The sequence below is a fragment of the Callionymus lyra genome, chromosome 1 (assembly GCF_982586985.1).
Source record: "Callionymus lyra chromosome 1, fCalLyr1.hap1.1, whole genome shotgun sequence".
NCBI classification, from domain to species: domain Eukaryota; kingdom Metazoa; phylum Chordata; class Actinopteri; order Syngnathiformes; family Callionymidae; genus Callionymus; species Callionymus lyra.
In genome coordinates, this window is record NC_141818.1 from 51,315,952 (window position 1) to 51,339,524 (window position 23,573).

The following is a 23,573-nucleotide window of genomic DNA, read 5'->3' on the forward strand; positions in this document are numbered from 1 at the left end:
CGGAGATGGAGGTTTGGAAAAAAAAGGGGGACAGTGGAAAAGCCATTAGATTCCTCGGAGAGATAGAACAGTGCTGCGAGCAGACAGAAGGTGGTTAAGGCTCGCTGGCGATGAAACCACTCCGTCGCTCCTCCTGCTCCCTCCATCCTTTCTTCCAAACCGCCTCCTCTCCTTCCGTCGCCGCTCGCTGGCAACCTCCTCCTGCCAGACAGCGCCGCCATTCATCGCACGGGACCTGCATGCGTGACCTCAGATCCCCAAACAGGTGTGTCGCCCCCCCCACCGACCCCCGACCCCCGAAGAAACACACACTTGCATTCAGCGACAGCAGAAGCGAGGGATCATATAGGAGCGAGAGAAGGAGTGCTCTGTAAGGGCCACTTGAGGAGCGACCGGAGAAAAATGTATGTAATTAAAGCGCCGTGTTTTCCACGCCAGACGTGGAGCGCGAGGGGGAAGAAGAAGGTTTGCCACGGGGCAGTCCAGCACTTTACACTCGCTCCTGCTCCCATGACAGCGTTCAGTCGGCGTTACCCGGTGACTCAGCGCTTCACGGAGGAGCTCGCCGTGCACGTGGACGGCGCCGCCATCCCCGGCGTGCACGTGTGGCGCTCGTTTCCTCGCCGACACCTCCTTGTTCACGGCCTCCGATGAAACCCATGCATGTCTTTTGACACGTATTTTTCTGCAGAATATTGTACTTTAAAAACATTAAAAATACCTGGATCATGATGCACGAGTGTCAGTTGATCACATGACAACAATAAAATGATCAAACCTATCACTTGATTGACAGGACGGAACAGCCAGTCACACCTGATGCTAACCTCAGAGCCAGAGAGCGATGATGTCATCAGTTCACTCAGGTCACGTGACTCTTGGTTAAATACAACATTGTGTCTGTAAACACAACTCGCACACAATACACACAACCGTGTTTGTGAAGGTCTATATCACAGACTGAAGAAGATGATGATGATTCAATACTGTATTTAAATAACGGCTCCGTTGTCATCCGCAGCTGTGATTGGTTGGCTGGGCGGCAAAGCATTATGGTAGCTGTTCAAGTCACCGTTACTGAGAGGGTTTGTCGAGAGCGATGACGCCTCATACGCAATGTTAAGTCAAAATAAATGCCATTAAATAAATACAACAATCATTGTGTATTCAGTTGAATGCAGAGGTTTTCAGATCGAGATCCTCGCAATAAACCAGCGTGAACTTTATTCAATACGAGAACTCATGACCTTTATATTCATCCAGTCTTAGCTAGCACTGACCTCTGACCTTAAGAAAGCATATAAAGGGACATTAAATGTAAAGTAAGTCATTTTTATTTATAAAGTGCTTTTCCAGACCAGGGTCACAAAGCGCTTAAACAATCAAAACACTATTCAATAAAGTATATACTTTGAAGGTCAAGATAACACTGAGAACAACACAGGAGTTCCAGAAAATCAGGGAATGTGTTATTATTCTTTTGTACAGAAGCTTTAAAAGGGACAAAATACTTTGATTGACACACGACACGTGAACCATCAAACAAACCCTGGGTTCGGACCAGAGAAGACCCTTTAGATAAACAAAAAAAAGAGAAATGTTTCCACAGAAACAAAGGGCGGTCGAGCAGATTTCTTCCTTTTTCTTGCCTTTTCCTGGCAAATTAGGACGAAAATTGGTTCCAACGCCCATCCATCCCCCTCTACCCATCCATTGTTCGGCCCGATCACTCTCTTGTCTCGGCAGGACTCTCCCTGCACCCATCTGCCCTTTCTTCTTCATTCCACCTCTGCGCCTCCCTCGCCTCCCCCTCGCCTCCCCCTCCGCGGCGCTTAATGGCACCGGCATCCAGTGTGGAATATAGATCAGTGCGAGATGGATGTGGCACCGGGAGCTCCGGCCGGTCCCGTAGGTCCCAGACCAAAGATTAACTAAATATTAGCTGACAGGAAGAGAGAGAGGCCGGCGACGACGCAGCTGCCAGCAGAACAAACGACGGAGGCTGTTTTTTAACCCCGTCCTGCTCCTGGGAGGAGGAGACGCAACAAACACACACCGTGCAACAACAACAAAAAAAAATACCCACAACACATCGGGGGTACACACACTGGAACATCGGAGTGTGCCCGGGGAGACGACGTACACTAATCACATTCTCTCCTCCCCCCCTCTTTCCCCGGCCTCCCACAGCGGACCACGACGGGGGGAAAAAAAAGGGAATAAATCTTTATTAGGCGATGTGTCCCTGCTTTATCGATCGCTTTCCCTCCTTTCCTACCCTCCCCTCGCGTCACACCCTCCCCCCTTTGCTTTTGTTATTTTAGGCGTGTGTCTGCCACCCAGTCCAATCCAGTCAGGCGGTACATCAGAGACGACCATTACCCACGTCTCCCTGGGCTGGGCTGTCACTGGCGGTGATGTGGGGGTGCAGCAGCCACCCAGGAGGGGGACGACGACACCCGGCTAATGGCGAGACCGTGGAACAGAAGGGTTTGGATATGACAGACTCGGGGAGATCCTCGGATGTATACGGTCAGAACCTGACACCTGACTTCACCTCGGATCAGGGCCTCGGTGTCACGACATAATATTATCTGACGAAGTATGTTAGATCAAAGGAGAATTTACAAAAACAAAGATCATTTTGTCGCACAAGAGTAGATCAACCATTAAAAAAGGAGTGTAAGTAAGTAAGTAATTTATATTTATAGATCGCTTTTCTAGACTAGGCTCACAAAGCGGATAAACTATTTAAAAAAATACTCAAAAAATATATACGAAAAGGATCAAGATAACAGCGATGCAGCCATCATGAATCACCATCAACCGTTTGAATACCATGGGTTCCAAACCTCAATCACACAAAGGGCGAAAATACTTGAACAATAATTGACAAAATGTGCTTTAAAATGTTGCTGCGATTTATAAACATACGCATTGTTTGAATAGAAAAATCACAAGAAATCTAAATAGAGGCAGTATTTCTGTTTCAGGCTCATGAATTTAGAAAAAGCATTCAAAAATAAACCACAAATATAAGAATATGTGTGTTTACAATGTTATTATATTGTAATTATAAACCTGTAACCTGTAAACCTGGACCTTTGTTGAATTCATGTGTTCATTGTTGAGAGTTTTCATCCTTATTTGTATTCAGCTTCCTATTATATAAGCCTTATAAAAAACATATATATACATTATTATCATTATTCTATAGAACTGACACTATGCTAAGCTAACATAGATGTCAGAGAAGACATGAAGGCGGAAGAAATCTAGAGTGAAATATTGTTTAATATCACCAAAATATTTAGTTAACAAACAAACAAACAATATTTCATTCACAACTACTCTTCTTTTCTTCAACATTTTTTTACAGCCGTTTAACATGTTCCAAATGTGTGTTTTTTCAACTAAAATGGTTGTTGTTGTAATTATATTAGGAGAGACTAAAATGGCAGCTAACATTAGCCATTAGCAGAGAATGCTAACAGCGCGAAGCAGAAATTAAAGCTAACGCTATTTGTGAGAAGCATTTGCTATTAGCTTTAAAATAACACTGAAGAAGATTAAGGAAAATAAAGTAGAAGAAAATGATGAACCAAAATGTGTTTTTCTGCTAAAAGGGAGACTTTTAAAAAGGCAACATGACATCATAACGTTGGCATCTTTTGTTCCACCGTGAGCTAAATGCTAATTAGCATCTCCTGGACGCATCCCTCCACCATGAATATTTGAACGCGGAACAAGAACAAACTCCTCCAGAGCGCTCCGTCTAAATGACAAGCGTTTACAGAACTAATGACAGCAGATGTAACTCCGAGCCGAGCGGGGAAAAAGAAAAAACATCTGGGCGAGGGGGGGGGAGGCCATTCCCAAAAACTTCTAAGAGAAACATCACAGCAAATAGGCCGAGTTCCTGTTCGCCGTGTGATTCCAGACGCTGGTAAACAAGAGACGTCGTCGAGACCCCCGGGGTCTGGACGGGAACGGCTAGCGGCGCGAGCGAGGCTAAGCTAGCTTCCCTGTGGGAGCGGCGGAACAGGAAGCTGCTGTGGAAACACGCCGTATCCAGATCGGCTCCGTGTAAATAAGAGATGAGCTGCTATCGCCCGGCTTGGGAAACGAAGCTGGAAAACCGAGGAGGGGGGTTCGAGCTCGACGGGAGCGTCGAAGGGAGGATTCGGAGAAGACGTGGTAGGAAAACGACCCGGGATGACGGACAGGAATGCGCCGAGAGATGCCGAAGAAGTCACTTGTTGACAATTTCTGGGACGTGGAGAAAGATTTTTTGGATGATCAAACTTAATTTGGCAAAAATAGTGAATGGAATTCAAGTCAAATGGAAGATATTTTTTAACATGAATTTAAATTGTGAAATTATCAAACTAGTTTCATTTAAACTGTGATTTAAGGCATAAAACAGGATCCATGATGATGCCAAAACGCCAGTGACTCAGATAAAGTACATTAAAATACACACATACATGTAATATTTACATTTTTTTGTTTCACTATTTTTAAAAACAACAATAATAATCCACCAAACACTCAAACTCAATCAATCAAGGGGCCCAAAGGTATTTGGAACACTTGGTTGTAAGTTTAAATCTACAATTTACATTCGATTTATAGTTGTATTTGCCTTTTTTGTAGATATTTATTTGTATTTATTCAGAATATATGATCCAGAAGCATGTCTGGGTTATAAATACACAGAATTCAAAGACAAAAGGTAGTTTTTCAAAGCAGAGCCGACAAGGAAGCGAGTAAGATAAAGTTTAGACAAAACTAAATTCCTGTCTCTGCGTCTCACAACTGTACATGGTTCTGGACCTGGTTCCACGCCCTCCCACCTCCTCGCTCGGCACCTGAGCCCGCCGGGGCCGGAAGACTCGAGGGGTAAAAAATCCTGGTCGCTGTGACTCAGATTCCTGATATTCCACAGAACCACTGACCTCTCCGAACGCAAACAAGCAGTGGATACTTTTGCTGGAGGGACCGTGAGCAGGTCTTTTTTTCACGCCGCGACCAACGTTGACCTTTGGCTTCACAAACTCCCCGGGGGTCAAGCGAGGAGGTCAGCGCGGGGCCAGCTCAGCGGGAGGAAGCGCCTCGACGAGTGAGCGCCTCTGTTCGCCGATCGGGTTCAGCGGCAGGTAGAACCCTCATCCCCGCGACCCTTGTTGACTCTACTGCGCCGGCTAGCATGTTAGCATGCGTGTGCGTGCAAGAATGGGAACGTGATAGGGTGGGAATGATGACAGACGGGAATGCCATCCACCCTCTTATCATTAGCATGCCTCACCTTTATTCGGCCCGACACCGAGCCATAAACATGCTCGCTGAGCCATTAACACACAATGGCCGTCGACACACACTCCACTCCATCCACACACACACACACTCTTTGGAGTCATCCATGCACATCTGAAAAGGTCATTATTAACAATGAGAGCCACATGAAGAGGCAAATTTGTCGGTGGTTTGACAGCCGTTCCGAGTCTAATTGGCACATATAGATGAAATGGATAATAGCGACATCACCGCCACGCTTGCTTTTTAGCTTCGGCGGCGACGGATGACGACGTGATCCGAGGTCCGTCTCGGTTCTTGACGGGCACGGCTCGATAACTACAGATACATTTATTGTGACTGGAGTCGTGACGTATCTTCTACAGAGAGTCAGAAGGTGAGACTTCAACTTCAGACTGAATCTGAGAAGGAATTAAAGTTAAAGAATTGAAGTCCTGTTTTAATTTACCAATCTGTCTTGAATAGGAAGCATCATAGATACAACAAATTAGGGCTGCACGATATATCCGAAAAATATCGATATCGCGATATTGGCACATTCGATATGCATATGGAAAATGTGATAATTTATCATTTTTTATTGTATACATCATGCATTTCTTAAATGCACACTTTGACCAATCAATGTCAAGTTCTGTAAAGTTGTACATTTGTACTTCTATGTCTCGTTGTCGTTTACGTCACCGTCCGTCTGTGAACTGTGCGCCGCAGCATGCTAGGCCTGGTTGCTATGGCGACGTGTCTTGTCTGTGCACTGACTTAGCTCGGTATATCCAGTGAAGTAAACCTAACTTATGATCTAGTCAAACACTAGTGATCCAGTCACTCGTCTCTTTCAACCTCCTTTGTTAAAGCAACATATCGTAAGAACTTTTCATCTCGTCTCAATTGTTTTCTTATAAGATCGTGAACTTCCAAACAAACCTGTCCGTCTTCACCGTATGCTAACGAGCTAAGTTGTTAGCGTCATTTATAAAGTGTTATGTGTGCGTGTACATGGATTTATTATTGATTTGGTGATATGACGACGCGCCGGCGGCTCCTCTCTGATGTCGCTCAGTTTCGCGGGAAACCGATGCAAGTCCCGCGAGACTGAGTGCTATAAGTTATATTTTTCTACCATCATGGCACAGTGAGCGGAAATAAACGAATGGGAAATATCATCGTTTTCCTTCTTTAAATCCCCGGACCTTCACTTCAGTACTCGCGGCTACATTTTTAGACGAAAGAAAAAAATATCGCATTAATATCGATATTGAATTCAAGACACCAATATAGAATATATCGCACTTATTTCCAATATCGTGCAGGCCTAATAGGAAGATCAAAGATACAACAAATTCATTTCCTTCAACCTCGGTTTAACCGTTTTTAGACGTCTGTGTATAATTGATCCATAATCCACACCAGCATGAACATGATTCTGGAATATTGCAAGAGAAAGTTTGTTTTCATGATTGAATTCTATTCGCCATAACAATAACAACAACATTAAGATGGTTTTCAAACCATATTAAAATCATAGAGAAAGTCTAAGACACAGTTAAGAAGCACTTATCCTGTTAAAATGTTGTATCGTGACTGAAGTGGAGAATCATTTATAACATAGTTTAACTTCATGATAAAAGTAAAAACATTTCTTCCTGATCACAGTTTAACTCCCGGGGGCCACATGAATGCAGTGAAGTGACCCCCCGGGGCCACACTGATACCATAGTAAACAATGTCATCCACCGTTTGAACTGAAATAAATCCTCTTTGTCTTCAAAACAAAAGCTCAACCAGGTTCTATTTACATTCATTTACATGCATTCAAATATGATTCAAAGCACTGAGACGTCGCATACCTCCACCAAGGTGCCAATACTTCATAAAAACAGCAATCAACAAAACGACTGCAGTTTCTAACGGCGACCTCATGAGCAGCAGCAGCAGGTAGCGGCCATACAAGTGAAGAATATTAATATATATATATATATATATTAATTATATATTAATAATTAAAATAAGAATATTAAACAATTTCCCGAAGGAGACGTACTGAGGGATCAATAAAGTTTTACCTTACCTTACCTTAAGAACAAACGCCTTTAACTAGAGTAAATATAGATTAAAGTTAACTTTCAACATTCATCAAAGCAAGCGAGTGATTGACAACCAGAACTTGTCAAGTCACACCAGAGAACAAATCTTACTCAGCATATTGATACTTATTCATATACTATGTACGTAGACAATCAAGTGTTTGGTAGTAAAAAATATGCAGCAAATATTCCGTGGGAATATGATGAGAGTGAAGTACAAGCTGATGTTTGCACTCAGTTTAAAGTTAAAGATACCGGACATGACATGTAGATTCAGGTTGTTAATTCACTTCATTGTTGATATAAGTTTATATTTGTTGTTGATATTTTGAGAAGCACTTTCCCACAAACACTTTCACATTTGAATACAAAGTATTTGTTCATTTCTTTGTTGTAAAAGCCAGAAAAAGTGTTGCATCTTTAAAAGAAACAATATATCGTTGTTACTACAGTAATATATTGTATTGTATCACATGTATCGTGATATGCATCGTATCGACAGATTCTTGACAATACACAGTGTATTATTGTCAATACACTGACAATAACACCTTCAAATCCAACAAATGAAAGATGAAGTTCTGCTGGAAGAAGCTGCTCGAGCTCCGTCCGAGCCTCTGAGAGAACAGACGTGATCAAAGTACTCCACGACTCCGAGTATTGTGACAACAGCGGGAGCAAGTGCAGTCTTGATCACGTACACACAAGCGCATGTACACATATATTGAACATTCCACTGCAGTAAGCAGAGTCTTGCACTGCTTTGTGCTTATTTCAGCAGCGCATCGGTGCAAAGAGGAATTCATTAAAAAGAAAAAAAAAAGAAGTGAAAGGGAGCATGAGATGGGAGAACGCTGAGTGCTGCATTCCCCTGTTGTTATTATTGCCAAATCGAAGAGAGAGGGGCGGCGGGTAATAAAAGTCATTAAATGAAATAGAAAAAAGGCCTTTTAATAGGGTCTTGTCATTGTGGATTTAGTAGCCTTTCTGTCGCCTGCTCCCACCGCTCGCTCGCACCAGGAGGCGGGAGCGAGCGAGGAGGCCCGACCCCATTCCTAGACGGACTCGAGGCCCGAGCGAGGAGCTGACGTACGGCCGCCGGCGTCTGGGACGAGAGCGGCGGCGGCGGCGAGGTCGCCCCGGTTGATCGTTTTTAACCCCGTGTTGGCGGTTCTGGAGCGAGGCCTCACGGAGCGCGAGACGGGAACCTGGAGCCGGTGATTTAGGAGGTGTTTGGAGGATGTCTGGGAGCTCGAGCGCTGCCACCTCTTGAGTCATGTCTCAGTGAAAGTTATGGCTGGACGTAGAGCACGGAACGAAGCACGAGGAAGATGTTGTCATCGGTGGTGGGAAGTGTATATTCAAGGCTGAATGTGGGAGACGGTCTCTGGGACGGTGACGTCAACCGGGATCCTATGGAAACTATGAGCTCTAACCCAGTAATATGTGGTTTATGTCAACAGAAAGTTCAAGTCTGAGCCAAACGTCGAGTTGATGCCACTCTGTAATATTACACTAGAATAATAAACTATACAAAAATATTCATATGTATAGAAACATACATATATGTAATTTTTCTATAAGAATTTTGTAGGAAAACACATGACAACACTAACTAAACTGACTTGCTTTCAAAAAAAAAACCTATGATACTAAGAAACAACAAAACCTAGTATACTGTGACACAACAAAACCCAATTTTACTATGAAACAATAAATCCTTTGATACTATGAAACAACAAAACATAGGAAACTAAAGAAACAAAACCTATGATACTATTCAATAACACACCCTATGATACTATGAAACATACAAAACATAGGAAACTATGAAACAATATAACCTATAATACTATGAAACAACAAAACCTATTATACTATGAAACAAAAAAACATAGGAAACTATAAAGAAACAAAACCTATAATACTATGAAACAACAAAACATAGGAAACTATGAAACAATATAACCTATAATACTATGAAACAACAAAACCTATTACACTATGAAACAACAAAACATAGGAAACTATAAAGAAACAAAACCTATTATAATATGAAACAAAAAAAACATAGGAGACTATAAATAAACAAAACCTATGATACTGTGACTAAGATGTTAGTCTATATATAACACCCAAACCTTTCGGTCATCCTACCTCAGCTACCACACGAACCATGACTCTATATATATTCCGTTAGAAAGTAAAAACATATTCTATGGTAGTTATCGTTTGGTTACGATACGACTAAAACACTAAAAGCTATCAATGAGATCATCAAGAGACTCAATAAGTGGCAAAGACGATACAATATACATCAATATATTGAGATACTGTAGGAAAAACAATACATTAAGTTATAATTTCACTGCAGGAAAACTGTCACATCATAGTTTATGAGAAGAAGGATCTCGTGAAGTTGATACTGTTTACATCACAGATCTTCAGACGATCGAGCCACGAGCTCCACTTTACTTCCTCCACCTGCTTTGAAGCACTTTTGTTCGGAGCTAATAAAGCCGGCGGTTGTTAGCAGCGAGTGCTTCGCTTACAGGTACCTTTTGAGTTATTAGTTCGGCCCCAAAACGCCTCGTTAGGAGCCGGAATAAAGCGAAGCAGTTACACAAAGGACGTCTAATAAATAACCATCTTCTTAAACCGATGAATGCAGATGTGAGCAGACTCACAACATGTTGTGTGTTTACAGTAACGGTAGCATCACAGCGATCCATCTTAGTGTGTGTTCAAAACTGTGTTTATGCATCATGACCAACACTTAAACACAATATACATTTAACTGACTTAATAAGGCCAGCAAGAGCAGGATTTGTTGCTTGTTTTTTTGTGTTTCTTTTTTTGCAACGGCATAAAAATAGTCGCACATAGAAGTGATTTTATTTTGGTCCGTTGTGTTCTAGGAAGGTTTTGAGGTTTCATTATTAACTGGTACAAAACCTTTGATACTGTGAAACAACAAAACCTATGATTCTATGAAACAAAACAACAAAACCTACGATTCTATGCAACAACAAAACCTATGATACTATAAAACAACAACATCTATGATACTATGAAACAAAAAAAAACCTATGATTCTATAAAACAACAAAACCTATGAAACCAAAAAACCTATGATTCTGTGAAACAACAAACGTATAAAACAACAAAACCTAATGTTCTATGAAACAACAACACCTATAATACTATGAATCAACAACACAGTACTACGAAATACTATGAAACAACAAAACCTATGATACTGTGAAACAACAAAACGTATAAAACAACAAAACCTAATGTTCTATGAAACAACAACACCTATAATACTATGAATCAACAACACAGTACTACGAAATACTATGAAACAACAAAACCTATGATTCTGTGAAACAACAAAACGTATAAAACAACAAAACCTAATGTTCTATGAAACAACAACACCTATAATACTATGAATCACCAAAACCTATTATTCTATGAAACAACAACACCTATGATACTATGAATCAACAAAACAGTACTACGGTACTATGAAATACTATGAAACAACAAAACCCATGAAACAACATCACACATCTGGACACACAAAGAGACAATGTTATGAAGGTATTTTGAGTTATGCATTCCTGGCACAGATACAACACATTCGTAAAAACAATTTGCAACAGGAGGCCGTCAACACTGAGTCTGGTTCTGCTCCAGGTTTCTGCTGAAAGGAAGTTGGTCCTTGCCACTGTCACACTGTGAAGTGTCTTCAGATAACTTTGTTACGACACTTTAAACTAGATTGAATTGAACCATTTTGAAACAATCCTTGGCCCAGACTGGTGGTCATGTGACCCTCCATCTGAGGTCCACGAACGTATTCAGTCCACAATCCTCATTCCGAAAAGAAAACCCTGAAGCCGGACTTAAAGGCGGCTACGCCCATATAAGGGCTGGAGTTCCTGCGCGGCGTGTCACAGGATCGCCGTTGAAAACCAAGACTATTCAACGTCGAGCTATCGCGTTTCGTCGGGCGAGGGGAAATCGAACGTCACGGCGAAGGAAATATTATCTCGAGTCGGGAGCGAAAAACGAACCCAACGAATCCACTCGCGACGGGTTCGTCGAACATTGTGACGTCACCGACGATAAACCACCTGACGACCATATAAGGATCACACCTGTCCAGGTCAGCAACAGGAAGTCAGCGACAGGAAGTCATCGACGACCAGGAGTTGGTGTCGATGGTGAAAACATCGCAAGATCAAAGGAGGGTTTATTTATAGAAGAACAAATACTTTTATCGCCACATGTTCCATCACGCGACCGACATGTTTCCACGACCAATCGTCCTCCCGTTCAGCGGCATCATGGGACGAAGGTGTGGAGTCTGAGAGACCCAGGAGCTCCTCCTGAACGTCTCCTCACATGAATGCACTTGCTGCCCCCTCGCTCCCCCCTCGGACTGGACCAGATGTTTACACTAGCTCCGGGGGCTCCGCCATGTTTCCATGACGATGCGAGCACCGGGGTGAGCAACATGGTCAGGGGGTAGACCTGAGGCTCCAGGGCTCTCACGTCCAAAGACCTCTATTCACGAGCCCGTCTCTGGCGTCTCTTTTTTCCCAGGGACACCATGCGGGGAGCGCTATTATGTCAGCCATCTTTTCACCGGACTCCGGGGCCGGTCTCTGGCCCACGTTGGCTGGTCCTGGACGTCTTTTGTGCGGAGACGAATGGAATCTAGGAAGGAAAATAAAAAGCAGGTCCACCCACGTGAAGGGAAACAGCCCACACACACACACACACACTCACTCACACAAACACACAACCCTCACCCTCCGCTCGACAACACATACGACAAGCTGGTGCAAGATTCTCGTCCCGCATCTTAAATTCTGCACCTCCGTGGACGGAACGCTCGACGCGCCGAGATGTCGAGCTTCTTTTTGAAGAAGATGTTGTGCGACGTTGTGTGTGTTCTTGCCAAACATGTCGTCGCTGCTGCTGCTGCTGCACCTTCATATGTGGCAGACTTCTCTCCCTGGTATTTGACTTCGCTGCTTTGTCACACAAACAATAAGCGTCTAGTGTTTGCAAATATTCTTTTATGAGCCCCGGCTAGCGGCGGCTGGTTTTTTTGTTTTCCCTTCAGCCGCACTGCTGTAAATTATGCCCGATATTGTCGCCCGTCCGGGGCCCAATGCATAACGTGCTTGATTTACAATGTGATAAAAGAAAGAAAAAAAAAAGGTCACACTATTGTACTGTCGACGACAAGGGGTCGAACCAAATGTTCAAGAACCAGTCTTGACAAGTATTTATTTAAGGAGCATTTTCAATTGATCTTTAATCATCTCCGTGTTTGTTTCTCCTCCATCAAACACTCACCAAATGTATCCTTGTTTACCGTTACAGTGTGTATTATTGTACTAGCTTCTGTTCCTCGCCGTGTCTTCAACACAGACATCTTTACATGTCGCCGTATCAACAAGAACAACATACGTGTTCCATGTTTGCATGTTTGCTAACATTAACAAACACATGCTGCTAAGCTAACGTCAACACGGGTCTAGTGGAAGTTTTCTCTTTCTCTGTGTCTTTTTTTCCAAAGTAGTTTGAATTGTATTTACCCGACAGACGATAAGAAAACATGTTCCGTTTATATATGTCACAGTACAGATTGGAATACAGTAGAATCTGGAAACCTACTAGTACAGATTGGAATTCCTACCGCTGAACTGGGATCTGAATATTGGAATTCCAATCTGTACTAGTAGGTTTCCAGATTCTACTAGTGAATTCCAATATATACTAGTACCGATTGTAATCCTACTACTGTATTGGGATCTGAATATTGGAATTCCAAACCGCTCGAGGACAAATGGGAATTCTACCAGGACAATCCCTAATTCTAAAAGGAGAAATTCGGATCAAAATGTTTTGGAAAATAGACTGAATTATGGAATTCCAATCTGTACTAGTAGGATTCCAGATACTACTGGGTTCCAATCTGTACTGTGACATATATATTGTGTTGGTCACTTGTTTCAGTTGTGTGTTTGAAGAGATTGTCTGGTGCAAAAATAACTAAAAACAAAATTCTTTCCGACCATCTTTTTTCCAACATTAAATGAAACTAGGACTCAAACAATTAAGGGAAAGAAACAACTACAAAAACACAATATTTAAAATACAAACAAATGCAATATGTTTACGATGTTCCTGATATTGATTCAGTTATTTTCACTTTTTTTATATAAAGCAAGTACTACTAACTATTACTAAGTAAGTTCAGGCTGAGAAAATGAACTTGTCCAACCAGAAAAAACATTTCTTCATGTGTATTTTTATTTCGAGAAATATTTTCGAACAAGGTACCATGTGTTTATATCTTATTACATCCTTTCAATCCGCACAAAACCACATTCAAATCCTATGTTTACAACACAATAAAGGTTTCGTATCGTAATATAATGTAACAAATGGTAGGGTTTGGCCACTTTGGTTATCTTTACACAAAACTACTAACCATCGACCAGTACTCTTTACAGTATATCCCCCTTTTTTAAGCATGTTTAGCTTTAGAAAAAGTATTTTTTGCCGAGTTGGCGAAATATAGTGAACATCAGACCCGTCATTTGATTGATCAGTGACACGAAAAATACCATCAAATATAGTAGAAATATATGAGCAGGTTAAAAAAAAGTGTTACTTCTAGCTGTACCTCCACAAATATAAATCCAGCAACACCCGCCTAATCTGATCCAGAGTATAATCCTCAACACCCTCATCAGCTCGGGGACTCAAAGATGAACGAATGAATAAATAAACCTGGTCGTCTCACTCTCTCAATGACATCACCGCGTGGAAAAGTGAAAGAGTAGATGACGCAGAAACATAATTAAGATTCTCCCGAGCGTGAACAAATTAACCTGAGTTACGAGCAGGCAGAAGCAAACGATGGACGCACAAGAGCGATCCGTCCCGGGAATAGACGCTGGCAGAGCAGGGATGACATTCACAGTCAGGCGGGCACGTCCAGTGGTATTCTGGGCGGGAGGGACCGGAATATTACGGGTCAACTGGTCCAACAACATCAGCAGACGGGGATGAAAATTCCATGAATCACCATTAAATTATGAAATGATCACTCCCAGCACAAAGTCAACCCAATGAAATAAAAGAACCCACAGCTCTGAACAACAGCACTTGTAAAGTACGTGAGTTAACAAGTAGGAGTGTGTATTCTCACGGACGTGTTGACACAATACTTGATGTTACAGGGTTGAATATACGATATACAGTATGATGAAGATACTGTAGGAGCAAGGATCAGCTCAATGAAATAAAACATATATTGGTTGTTCATAGAGCTGCACGATAAGATGTGCGATATGCATCGAAAACTTGTGATCATTTATCTTTTTTATTGTATAAATCAAGCATTTCTTAAATACACACTTCGATCAATCAGTGTCACGTTCTGTAAAGTTGTCAATTTGTACTTCTATGTCTCGTTGTTGTTGACGTCTCCGTCTGTCTGTGAACCGTCTGTTTCCCGTTATGATATTACTTTATCAGATCATTTAGACACAGAAGCATTTTTAGGTGAAATAAAAAAATATTGCATAAATATCTATATGGAATATCGCACTTATTTCCAATATCGTGCAGCACTAGTACTTCACAGGTACAAGCAAAATCAAGTGAATATTTGTAAGTAAAGTTTGTACTAATAATAATCTAATCAATATGATGATATACGTCATTTACTTTCCAACCTTTAGAGAGTATATGCCGTTTTACGTCGGCATTAAATTCAGATAAAAACAGCAAAATAAATCATACAGAGTTTGTATTTCACTTATTTTCAGGTTTATTTTTTGACTGAACTCGACTGAAACGAACGTCTTGACGTGAAAAAACGGGCTTGTATTTTTATACAATTGGGTAAAAAAAACTGCAGTAGTAATAGTAGTGTCGGTACACAATTTGTAAAACTAGCGATCAATGTGATTTCAAAAACAGAACTTTATGTACAGAGCAGAGAGCTTTGTGTCTCCTTTAGTCTTAAAGAATGTTTTTAATCAAAGATAAGGATAAAAAACATATAATTTAATCTTTGTGTACATTTACTCTTAACATCGGGAAGTTTTGTCTAATACTGTGTACGATAAGTTGAACCATCTACCGTTTGTTTAGTAGTTAATAATTCCCTACTTTAGCGTGTGTATGCTAATAGTGCTAGCTTGTTGAATTCTATAACCTGACAGAATAGGGTCGCCATAGAAACGTGGCCAAACGAGACATTCCCACCTCACCATGACTGTACTTCCGAAGAAACCAATCACCTTCCAGACAATAATAATCAATAGAACAGAAGTGATATCAACGATTCGACTCGACATCGGGGTTAAAACCGGATGATTGACGACGGCGTGTGTCAGCGGACATTCCGGGTCGTGGATAATAAATAGCCGTGGTCGTCACGACGGGACACGTGGCGAGCGGCGAGCGGCGGCGGCTCATCAGTCAGATTTGGGGCGGCGGCATGATAACAATGACATGTAGCTTCACGCGAGGAATTAGCCTAACAAGCGGCGGCGGATAAATGGGCCGCGGCGTACGCTTTAATGATATTGCAGCGAGCGACATATGCCAGGCATCACCGTGTCACTCCTCAGGGACGCGGGGCTTACGGTAACAGGATCGCAAGAATGAGGTGTGTGTGTGTGTGTGTGTGTGTATTCTACCTCCTGGCATTAAGCCCTTGAGGGGGAGCGAGGGGGGCCTGGAGATGGGGGTGAAGGGGGTCAGCGGGGGGGCAGGACAGTACATGTCAGGAGTGAATGAGGGCAGTGCAGATGAACTTGACCCAGACTGCAGGACTGGAACAGGAAGGAGGTAATGAAGTGCAAACATGCTTTGTCATGCCATAGGATTAGAATGCTATAATTAGAGGACGGGGCCGCAGAATGCTAGCCCTCCTTTCAGCGCCATGAGTCGCCGGATGACAGGAGGACGGCCGAGCAAAGACGCCGCCGGTCGGAACGAGTCGGAAGGTTTTCTCTCCGTCGACGTTGACGAGTTACGGCCAGGATGTTGTGATCGGTGCAGGAAAGACTAGTCAATGGATGCTATCTTAGGAATGTCATCAAACACATTAGCTTTAGCATGTCTGACAACGTAGCACAAATACCTGCTTAAACTACAATGAATGTATCTCCCCTCGCCAAGCTAGTTGACTTTTTTCAATTCAGGGTGCTATGCTAACTGTCCAGCTAGCTATTGGCGAGAGAATCTGCTAGCATAAACGTTATTAGCCTGTCCGACACGACAACTTAGTTTAGTAAAGAATGCACAAATAGTTGCTACACAAAGAAGCAATGTTCAAATGAGCAGTTTACCATCACTGTTATTTTGACAATAATTCAAGATGCTAACGATACAGCTAGCTATTGGCGAGAGATTCCGCTAGCATACACGTTATTAGCCTGTCCAACAACTTAAGAACGCACAAATAGTTGCTACACAAAGAAGCAATGTTCAAATGAGCAGTTTACCTTCACTGTTATTTTCACAATAATTCAAGATGCTTACGATACAGCTAGCTATTGGCGAGAGAGTCCGCTAGCATACACGTTATTAGCCTGTCCAACAACTAAAGAACGCACAAATAGTTGCTACACAAAGAAGCAATGTTCAAATGAGCAGTTTACCTTCACTGTTATTTTGACAATAATTCAAGATGCTAACGATACAGCTAGCTATTGGCGAGAGATTCCGCTAGCATACACGTTATTAGCCTGTCCAACAACTTAAGAACGCACAAATAGTTGCTACACAAAGAAGCAATGTTCAAATGAGCAGTTTACCTTCACTGTTATTTTGACAATAATTCAAGATGCTAACGATACAGCTAGCTGTTGGCAAGAGAATCTGCTAGCGTACACGTCATTAGCCTGTCCGACAACTTAAACCACTAAATACATCCCATAAAAAAAACAATGTTCAATTATTGCCTCATATAAGTTAGAGTCTATTTCAATAAAATAGTTTTAGTCTAGGTGCTATGCTAACTGTTCAGTAAGCTGTTAGCGAGAACCTAGTATACAAGTTTTTAGCCTTAAGAGCAACAACAACAACAGATACTTTCTACAAAAAGAAAAATTATGGCTAAAAGTCTAAGCTCCAGTCTTTCAATCAATAACAGGTGCTAATCTAACATTCTAGCATACAAGTTAATTACCATTGCGCTTCCTGGTTGTTAGCTTGTTGTTTCAAATGATGTGTCATAGCTAACAACTAACAACACACTGTGAAGCTACAGTTAAACAGCCAGAGTGTAATGTTCTTATACATAAACAAATGTATCTAAACATTTAATATTGTTATCCAAACGGTTGTGTTTATTTAATGTTGAATATTTAAGTATATAATTATAATGTAAGCGTCTCATTATATGCTCATTATTTCACGGAGAAGTGTCGGACACGACCAATTAAAGGTGTAAGACGTTCACAACAATACACAACTAGCTTTGTTAACCAAGTGGCATGTTATTACACACCTGGTATCCAATGAAGAACACACACAGGCCAAATACAGGTGCTAACAAAGGAGGCTAGAGGATTAAGAAAAATGATTTCTAGGCAATATTTAAGCTTAAAAAGCCACATCATATTTAGGACATGACGGAGTATAAGAAGGCGTTAGCGTTAGCTCAATTCTCATAGCAACTTAGATGACTTATGACTCATAAACAACAAAACAAAAACCAGAAGCAGATCAATTCCTAAAAACTAAATCATACAACAAGTTAGTACTTGTAAATGCTACAACAATATGCTATAAAGGATGTAGCCCAACGACACAGGCCGAGCAGCTTTTGAAAACCTCAGCATACAAAGTAGAGGTCGGAATTGTTAGAATACCAAAAATGTTTTACAGTTCAATCCAACTTTGTCAAAGGTTAGGAGCGTCTCACGAGAAATGTTGCTTTTAATAACAATAGATTATTGTACAACACAGCATGGCGTTACAAAACATGACTGAGTACTGTTAACTAGACTTTGTTATTCAGCCTCAGTTCAACTTTAGACACATATAGTACTTTTTCATGGGTGTATTATGAGGAGCAGGTTCAGAGGATCAATAACTGAATTATATCTTTGTAGAGAATCACATGTAAACAACAACTCTTTAGGAAAAATGATACAATGTTTCAACTTTACATTAATCTTTGGTAAAAACAAGATGGCAGAGATGTCAGCAAAAAGACAGCAGCTGCCAAATACAAGTTCAGATCTATGGACGATATCGCTGCTCGGTCAGGATCGATTTGTAAAGATGAAAGTGTTTACGTTTGTCGACTTCAAATACAGGACAAGAATAAAACAGAAGATTGAAATCCTCAATGTCTTCACTGTGGTCATCATGTGAGCTACATGCGTGTTTAGCTAGCTGTTAGTGAGAACATCTAGGTTAGGTTAGGCTAGCATACAAAGAAAAAAAGGAATGCTCAAATAGTTGCTACAAAAAAAAACAATCTAAATTATCGTCTGAAGTTTAAGATACAGTTTACCGTCATTAATGATTTCAGTCCAGGTGCTATGCTAACTGTACAGCTAGCGGTTAGCGAGAACCTCAACTGTCATACAAGTTATTTGCCTGTCGGACAAGTGGATTAAGTAAAGAATTGATAAAAAAAACAACAATTATTTTCTACAAAAATAAACAATGTCCTAAATCATTGCCTCACATTTAAGTTACATTTTACTGCAGCAGTTTTCTTTATTAATAATTCATGTCCAGGTGCTACGCTAACTGTCCAGCTAACTGTCATTAACAATAATATTTGCTAGCATACAAACCATTAGCCTGTTTGTAAGTTGATTCAGTAAAGAAAACACAAATAGTAGTAAAAAAACAATGTTGTTTTTGTTGTTGTTGTCGTTTCAAAGCTGTGTTATATGCTAGCTGCTAGCATCACACAGCATACGCCACCTCAAACATATTACACATAATTTACGTAAGTCTTTCTGACAACTTGAATCAGTAAATTAAGAAGAATAGTTGCTCAAATAAAAGATGAAATGTTTAAACAACAAACACTTATTATTTTATCAACAACTCAAGTCCAGGTGCTACGCTAACTGTCCAGCTAACTGTCATTAACGATAATATCTGCTAGCATACAAACCAGTAGCCTGTTTGTAACTTGATTCAGTAAAGAAAGCACAAATAGTTGCTAGAAAAAAACAATGTTGTTTTTGTTGTTGTCGTTTCAAAGCTGTGTTATATGCTAGCTGCTAGCATCACACAGCATACGCCACCTCAAACATATTACACATAATTTACGTAAGTCTTTCTGACAACTTGAATCAGTAAATTAAGAAGAATAGTTGCTCAAATAAAAGATGAAATGTTTAAACAACAAACTCTTTAATTATTTTATCAACAACTAAAGTGCAGGTGCTACGCTAACTGTCCAGCTAACTGTCATTAACGATAATATCTGCTAGCATACAAACCAGTAGCCTGTTTGTAACTTGATTCAGTAAAGAAAGCACAAATAGTTGCTAGAAAAAAACAATGTTGTTTTTGTTGTTGTCGTTTCAAAGCTATGTTATATGCTAGCTGCTAGCATCACAAAGCATACGCCACCTCAAACATATTACATATAATTTACGTACAAGTATTTCTGACAACTTGAATCAGTAAATAAAGAAGAATAGTTGCTCAAATAAAAGATAAAAATGTTTAAACAACAAACACTTATTATTTTATCAACAACTTAAGTCCAGGTGCTACGCTAACCATCCAGCTAGCTATACGATCACAATGAAAGTCCATCTAATCTACGACATGTTGTGGAACGTGTCCCTGCCTGAGCCCCACGGGTCAAAGTTCAGATCTATGGATGACGGTGTCGCTCAGTCCTGACCGGCTCTTGACAAAAAAGTCAACAGAGATGCAGGTGTTTACATTTGTCCAGTTTGAATACTTGGAAAATACTTGTAAATCCTGGAGGTCTGAGGTTCGACTGGGTTCATACGACGACCCGGCGTCAGATCACAACGATTCCTTTCACGTCGAAGTAACTTCCCGGAAGCTGCTCGACATCCTCGTCGGACGACAGATCCATCATCGCCGGATGAAGGAGTGCGAGAGATTCAAACGCTCGTACGGAGAGAGAGAGAGAGCAGTGGACGGTTAAATAACACCGGCGTATATGAATATTTATCCGGGGGGGGCTGGAACCCATGAGCTCGTACCATCCATCCATCTCACTCCATTCTTGACTTCCTCCTCCTGCAATCACCATTTCAATGCCCCTTCTCCTCGTCTTTTGCATTTCCACCCACTTTTCTCTCCCTCCAGGCTTCTGCCTCCTCTTCCTTGATATCTCTCCATCTCCTGCCCCCCCCCCACACCCCCCATATATATCCCTGCTCCGGTGCTGATGTATGGGAGGCAGCACGGAGGAAAAAAAGCAAGTGATTAATGTCTCTGAGAAAAAGATAAATAATCACAGGAGACTGGGGGCTGGTAGTTGGCCTTAGGGGAGTAAATATGGAGAGTTTTATGGCTGCTCACTTGGGAGGGAGGGGGGAGATGAGAGGTGTGTGTGTGGGGGGGAGGTAAAGGGGGAGGTAAAGGAGTACAGCGACAGCAGATCCATTCAAGTATATTAGCTTCCCCCCCCCTGTACACAATAACCTCCACATCTCTGCTGCTCCAGTGTCTTTCATCATCAACACTGAATCCCATTCCTCTGACACACACTCTCTCACACACACACACACACACACACAACCACCATGCATTTTTTCCAGGCCAGACCCACCGTATGATGGGCCAGTACATGTGGTGTGTGATGTGGCTGACAGCCCCTCCCATGCCGCCCTGCTTTTAAGCCCCTCATCCTCCAGTGGCTGCTTGTCCCCCGGAGTAGATTGCATCTTTTATTTATCTTTTTTTTCCTCGGCTTTAAAAAAAAAAAAGGAATTCTGGGGCGAAAATTGCAATCAGCATAACATGCCCTCCTCCTTCTCCACCTCCTTCTCCACCTCCTCCTCCTGCTGCTCGTTCTCGCCTGTCATCCTCGGATGAGACTGACAGCCCGTGCAGACACATGCACAAACCCCCCTCTGTGTTTATCACACACACACACACACACACACACACTGACACACATCCCTCTCTCTCCCCCTTCCCTCGCTCGCCCATTCTTTCACACACACAAAAAAAAAACACACCCGCGGAAAAATGACCCCATCGTTCCCCTCTTTGTCACCATTTCTGACAGATCCAAGTGTCTCTAAAAAAGAAACCCTTTAAAAAAAAAGAAGGGGAAGAAAAAAGAAGCCCATAAATGAGTCTTAATACTGGGGAATCTGGTAAACAGGCCAGAGAGGGAGGAGGGTGAGAGAGAGAGGGGGGGTGCTTGTCTGCCATGGCTACTATTGTGCAAAAGCACATTCTCTGAGCCCACAAGAGCTGAAACCATCTCGGATTCTTTTGGGGGGGAAAAGGATAGGAAAGCCAAGAAGTGAGGGAGGAAAAGAGAGCGAGAGGAGGAGGAGGAGGAGGAAGATCATGCATAAAATCTTGTTTGCAGAATGCATTAGGATTCAGATGAACTGGGGAGGGTAATGGGATTAGAATCCTGAACCACTTCCAAGGGTGGGGAGTGGGATTGACAGCTGAGTCTATCGCGGTGGAAGATGTTGAAAACAGAGAAGAGGAGAAGAAAAAAAAGATCCTGCCTTCGTTCCCTTTTCTCTCTGCCTCACAAAGGTGTTTGACAAACAAAACACAAGTACTGTGGCTTTAAATCCGCGGCCCTCCTCCCTTTCTAAATATCCTCTATTTAGCCAGCGGTGAAAAGAGATATAGGGGGGCTTTTGTCTGCGCTGGGGGGGCGCTGCTGGGAAGACACGCCAATGGGGAACAAAGTGCTTCCAATCGGGAATGCGAGCGACAAACAACGGGCTATATTTTTGGAAGTGAGACCGTCGCGGAGCTCCGACTCACCGACTTGTAGGACGTTGTCCACCCAGCCGCCCTCCAGCAGAGTGACGCCCCGCAGGAACGGCAGCTGCGTCTCGTCCGCGGTGTCGCCGCCGCCGGTAGCTCCAGAGTCCTCGGCGCCGGCGTTGAACGACGAGTACATACAGATCTCCTTCTCGCTCCGCGGGAACGACCAGTATACGATCCTGCGCTGGACGGGCTCCGGGATCCGCTCGAAGCGCTCCTCCACCCGCTGGAAGGGCCACTTCTCGGCGACTCTCCGCGCCGCGATGTCGAGCAGCGACTCCGGGTTGTGCGTCTTACCGTTTCCCGACGAGCCGGCGGCGGACCCCGCGCCTCCGCCGCCGCCGCCGCCGCCACACAGGACTCCTCCAGCCCGCTGCCCCTGCCTGCACGCCGGGTTGTATCCGGGCCGACAGCAGAGCCGCTTGGCTGGAGGCTGCTGGACTCGCTCGGCCATGATCGCACTGATCCAACCTGCAGCGACACTTCCTCTCCGCGCATAGACCCGGGATGAGGAAGAGAAAAAGGGCAATCGAGCACCGATTGTTTGCCCTACATGGGCAGGCGCGCCTTATTTGGAGCGCGGGGGGCGGAGCCCGCGAGTTCCGTGAAGTCCTTTGTGTTGTCAGAGTAACCGCGAGGGGGCGGGGCCCTGGAGCGCCGCCAGCGCACGAGTGTCGCTATAAAAGGAAGTGGAGGCGGAATTCCCGGACGTCGGCAAATCCTTTGTGAAGTCGGAGGGGTGGAGCCCGCGGGTCAAACCTCTTTGAAGTTTCTTCTTCGCTGACTTTAAAGGAGGAGATTTAATCCAGGGGAGGAGCCAGCAGCCCCCCCCAGAGAGAGGGAGAGAGAGACACACAAGACTCTCTCTCTTTTATCCCTGTCTCCCTTTTCTCTCTCTTTATTCTTTCTCTTTTTTTCCTCATTCTTTCTATCTTTTTATTCTTTCTCTCTCTTTTTCTCCCTCTCTTTTCTCTCTCTTTATTCTTTCTCTCCCTTTATTCTTTCTTTCTTTTTTTCCCCACTCTTTATTCTTTCTCTCCTTTTCTCCCTTTCTTTATTCTCTCTCTCTCTTTATCCTTCCTTTTTTCTCCCTCTTTTTTCTCTCTCTTTATTCCCTATCTGTATTTTCCTTATTCTTTCTTT

The 23,573-nt window shown here is 42.6% G+C and overlaps 1 protein-coding gene across 1 annotated transcript in view; it reads right to left on the reverse strand.

Annotated features, from left to right (window-relative positions):
• The window catches only part of LOC148090085 (zinc finger SWIM domain-containing protein 6-like), an 81,401-nt gene extending 58,110 nt beyond the window's left edge, over positions 1-23,291 (reverse strand). Inside the window, exon 1 of the mRNA XM_087811917.1 lies at positions 22,428-23,291. Within this exon, the coding sequence (XP_087668043.1) occupies positions 22,428-22,884 (457 nt within the window). The 5' untranslated portion in view covers positions 22,885-23,291. The remainder of the gene's footprint in view (positions 1-22,427) is intronic.
• Between the last annotated feature and the right edge of the window lie 282 nt (positions 23,292-23,573).